The sequence below is a fragment of the Frankliniella occidentalis genome, unplaced genomic scaffold (assembly GCF_000697945.3).
Source record: "Frankliniella occidentalis isolate FOCC.00 unplaced genomic scaffold, Focc_3.1 Scaffold20, whole genome shotgun sequence".
NCBI classification, from domain to species: Eukaryota; Metazoa; Arthropoda; class Insecta; order Thysanoptera; family Thripidae; genus Frankliniella; species Frankliniella occidentalis.
This window is the reverse complement of record NW_026267150.1, coordinates 1,401,282-1,406,069: the sequence shown is the minus strand read 5'-3', so window position 1 is coordinate 1,406,069 and position 4,788 is coordinate 1,401,282. Positions and strand designations below refer to the sequence as shown.

The following is a 4,788-nucleotide window of genomic DNA, read 5'->3' as shown; positions in this document are numbered from 1 at the left end:
AGCTGCTCCTCTACTTGCTCTACCGTTGCGCGCCCTTCCTCAATTTGTTTTTGTGCTGCATCCTTTTCCCTATTCCTGCTTGTCTTGATTCTTAAAATCTCTTGCTTCAGCTCATTTCTCTCCTTTTCGAACCTCTCTTCTGCCTCATTCCCATTCTTCTTTCTCAATTCGTCTCTCTCCTTCCTCAATCTTTCCACTTCTTCCTTAACATCTTCTCTGTCCCTCACCACAGCCTCCATCTTCTCTTCCATTTCCTTCATCTTCCTTCGCTGGTTCATACTCTCCTCTATCCACCCTTGCTCCCTTTTGGTGGCCTCCAGCAGCAATGTGTGGTACTTTAGATAGTCCTAATGGATAACAAAAATGAATATAATTAGGCGGTCAGTTGGTAAAAGAGAGATTTTCAGGGTTTTGATTTCAGCACATTATTAGAAATAACTCCTTTTGAGACCCCTTATACCAAAAACTGATCAATATGCTGTTAAATATAGTTTACTTATTCCTCATAGGCCATTGGATTGAAAATAACATATTTCATTAGTCTGATTGACTCATGCATTATTGCAATTGATGACATTTGTGCTCGTTAGGTAAAAAGTTTCCTCACAGAATTTCTCTAGGAAAAATTGACTTTGAAATCTGCTCAATTTTTTGTTTTTTAGAATCAATTTTACAAGGGCTGCAAATTGACACAGAGATTCAATTGCAAAATGAAAAGAATTCAGTTTGCTTTTTATCTAAAGAACACAATGTGGCGGCTTTTCATACCATACGGATGAGTCAATCTGACTAATCAAATGTTATTCTAAGTTGAATGACTTAAAAAGGACACTATATTTAACACCACATTGATTGTTTCAGGGATAAAAGGTCTCAAAAGGATGTATTTCTAAAATAGCTGTCAGTAGTCACAAGAGTTGTAGTTTTAAAAATGTGTCAGAGTTTTGGTATTTACCTCTGCTGTGTCTGCTGGAGCTGCCCCCTCTGTCTCTCTGGATGTCTCCTCTGTCGGTCCGTCTACCACTATCTGTGGTACCATTTCCTCTTCCTTATCACTCCTTGGATTAACCCTCCTCCTTGTTTCAGTGTTTACAAATTCTAAATTGGGTTTCTGGTAAAGAAAAGGGGAAAAGAAATAAAAAGATTAAAAATACACACAGAAGAAACAACGAAAGAAATGACACATGTAGCATACAGGGCACGTAAAATTTAAAAAACAACCTACCTTCTGCTTGGATATGAGGCCCTCGAGGATTTTTCGACTGTCCTCTGGGATCATGTAGAGCCTGAGATTTGGCAGCATTACCGACTCAATGCGGTGTTTAATCGCATTCTCCGACCGTGTTTTAAATATCTCTGAAACAAAAGAAAAAGTTTTAAAAAAATGATAAATATAGCAACCTGGAAAAACGGAATAGAACAATGATGGAAAAGAAAGTGGCAGAGTAGAAAATATTACAGAAAATGACAATATTTCATGAAAATAAATCATTGCGCACTTCAGTAATGAAGACTCACCTTGTGCATGTCAGCGTAAAATTTAGTCCTACTAGGCCCAGTACCAAATGAATTGTGGTTTTCAATTACGTAGCGCAGCAAAGCCATGTCCTCCGTTTCTTCATGCGTCACGTGGTTTTGAGTGTGTTTCCTGTTAAAAAAAAAAAGAACTATGAAGAAACTGGGAGGGAAGAAAGGAATGGATGGATGGGCCCAGGCAAAACAACGCATAGTAAAGAGGTGCGCCCCCTCCCCTCCCCACACCGATGCAAAAGTTGTCGGCCACATTTCAGCCATGCCAGAGCGAGTGCAATGGCTGACAAGTTAGGCAAGGCTACATCCTGAGAGTGCCTGTGACGCTGCGGTAGGCCAACCCGCCAAGCAGCTGTGTGAGGTTGGTGGCCCACGCTGAGCGAGGTGGGGAGGGGGGGGGTGCCTCAAAGCTGGGATTTAGATCACTTTATATGGCAGAAGTACCGGGTGTAACTGAGAATGCGCAACAGTGTTGCGGGTTTGCCTACCCAGTTAGCCCGTAAGGCGCCATGGCCCCTGCAGCCCTGGCGGGTATGCAATCCCGCAACACTGTTGCGCATTCTCAGTTACACCCGGTACGTGGTAACAGAACACTTACAAGTGTGCCACTTGAGACCAGGCCGTCTCTCTCCTCAGTATTTCGTTGGCATCGAATGTCTTCTTGTAGTTGCTCGATAAATTACACCTGAAACATTACATCAGGTACATCAGGTATATCCTCGACGTGTCACACGAAACGAAACGAGTTCGTGCGAACTCTTGAGCAGAGAAAATCTTACAAATAATGGTTGAGGTTGAGCAACTTGTTGCCGGCCACGCTCACCGGAATGAATTTGGCCGAATAGAGCTGCCTTTTGTCGCTCATTGAGCGAGGCTCAGCGTCGCCGACCTCGATGGTGTGATCGCCAGTGGGGCTAGGGTCTACGTGCCCTCCATTAGTCTGTAGAAGCAAAACCGTGGCTAAACACAAACTCAACAACAACAGGAAAACGGAGAGTGAACAAGAAATAATGAAACAGAATCACATTACCTCGATATGTACCAGCAACCCCTCGTAATCCCTGAATGCTTCTACGTGGAAAGACATGGGATTGAAATTGGACACAAATAGGCCGGCCATTCTGAAAAAATTAAATAAAAGAGATTAGGGTTGTCTATAATTCTCTCCCGCATTCAGATATGTTTTGTATGATCCAAGAAAAAGTGCCAAGCTGAATAGGGAGGGGCGACGGTTAGGGCGATGCCGGCGGAGGCCCGGCATTGGGAAGCTGTTCAAAATCCAAATAAAACAATGAAGTAGAATGTGGCCTGGCACTACACATTACAAGGGACTGGCGAGCAGGTGGCAGAGGGGTGGAGAATGGCGAGCAGCCGGCAGCAGGGCGGCGAGCGGGGGTGGTGAGTACCAAGCAGAGATCGGGCGCGGTATACCCCCCCCCCCCCAATCGTCGTCTCTAGTGAACCGCCTGAACCTGAAAGAGAGGCAATTTGTTTCCCAAAACCCTTGTAAGTAGGCAACGCACGTTGCCCCCCCCCCCCCCCAAGTCAGCCGGACCTTACCCCTCGTGCTCGCCGGTGGGCCGGCCGGTTGACAGACACCCTGTGTCTGTGAGTGATGACTACCAGTCGTTCGTATGTTGAAATGTGTTTTCGAGATATCCGTTTTGAAGGACGCAGAGTGTCATATCAATATGTGGGAGACCTTACGCTGAGCTGCCAACAAAGGCCCTATTCGACTCTAATCACTGATGAGCCTAAGCCGTGAGTCGATCGCCAGCCAGCCAGACTAACGGAGAGCAGAGTCCAGCGGAGACAGCGGGGCGCGGGTGCCACCCACACCCACGTAGAGCTTGAGACTTGAGCACTTGAGCACTTGACACTTCACTACACAGAGCACTATAGGCGGCAGGCTGAAAGCTTACACTTGAACACTACTACTACTACTACTACTACTTCACTACACTGCACTGCACTAAGGCTAAACATGCACGCTTTGCTTTGCAACACTTTCACTTATTGGACCATTTTGCACTTGACACTGAACTTGACGGACTTGCATTTCGTTGAGTCGGCCCGGGAGGCCCGGGCGGGCCATGGACGATGCTGGGGCTGGGGAGGGGGAAGGGGGACGCTGCAGCGACAATAGACTATTCCGCTGGACCCGCTAATCGCGATACTCTCGAAAAACAAATGCACCGGAAGTCATCTAAAAGCGGCTCCAGAGGCCTTATTACACCATAATATTGTTCAAACTTCATAAATAAAATCCCAGGAGAAATAATTTGTCACTTTCGAACATATTTTAGGGCTCTATGGAGGCTTAATTTTGATTTGAAATAGCCGACTTCCGGTGCATTTGTTTTTCGAGAGGTACGAGCGGAATGGTCTATAAACACAGTCCGGGTCGGAGGGGCATGAAGCGCGTCGCGGAGGGGTCGCGGAGGTTGAGAGAGCAACCAGTGGGCCGGCGCCGGCGAGATGCGATGCGAGGCGCTGCTCAGTGATTCCCAGACTGAACACTGAACTGAAGCTAGCCCCGGTCCGGCCGCCAGCCGCTCGCCGCTCCGCTCCGCCGCCAACCGCCCAGCCGCCAGGCGGTGGAGTGGAAGGGGAAGCTGGAGGAGAGGGCCGCGACGGTCGCGATCCCAGCACTTCAAAACGCACAAATAGGTATATGTTGTGAGAACAAAAAAAAATCCTCACACTTACAAATTCTTTTAGCAGTCAGCGACAGCGTAGAATCGATCGTTCCCTGGAGCATCAGCACGCATCTTGCCTCTACACGGCTCAGTCGGTAGCGCGCCCGCTCGGAGCGCGGGAGGTCGGCGGTTCGATTCTCCGACGATCTGATATTTTTCTCAGGCCACCAAATTTCGATTGGACTTCAAACCCGTCATTTCACCACGCCCCTCTCGTGATGGCGTAGGCGTGGGTCCATGATTATCGCTGAAAACGCCCGGAGGGTAGGCAATGCCATCCCGAATCAGGCTCTGTGGCCCCCAGGCCCCCCGTGCTGCTTGGACAAGGCGAGAGCTTCGGAGAGGCGTTGATTCTTTTCATTTCCGCTCTAATTCTTAGCGCTGTTTACTTCTGGTTGATATTTTAGCGTTGGCGGAGGAAATGAGTTCGTCTATAGTCGGGTCAGTTTCAGCTGACTCGGGCCCTGTCGGTTGTAGCTACAATCCTGTAGCTACAAACAGGGACGCCCCCCCCCCCTTTCCCACCGTGCTGCTTGGACAAGGCGAGAGCTTCGGAGAG

At 48.1% G+C, this 4,788-nt stretch overlaps 1 protein-coding gene across 1 annotated transcript in view; it reads right to left on the bottom strand.

Annotated features, from left to right (window-relative positions):
• LOC127748928 (uncharacterized) overlaps window positions 1-2,665 on the bottom strand; it is an 11,621-nt gene extending 8,956 nt beyond the window's left edge. The window contains exons 1-7 of the mRNA XM_052264648.1: window positions 2,561-2,665; window positions 2,310-2,470; window positions 2,129-2,215; window positions 1,519-1,648; window positions 1,226-1,354; window positions 956-1,111; window positions 4-347 (exon numbers count right to left, since the gene is read on the bottom strand). Of these exons, the coding sequence (XP_052120608.1) occupies window positions 4-347; window positions 956-1,111; window positions 1,226-1,354; window positions 1,519-1,648; window positions 2,129-2,215; window positions 2,310-2,470; window positions 2,561-2,650 (1,097 nt within the window). The 5' untranslated portion in view covers window positions 2,651-2,665. The remainder of the gene's footprint in view (window positions 1-3; window positions 348-955; window positions 1,112-1,225; window positions 1,355-1,518; window positions 1,649-2,128; window positions 2,216-2,309; window positions 2,471-2,560) is intronic.
• Between the last annotated feature and the right edge of the window lie 2,123 nt (window positions 2,666-4,788).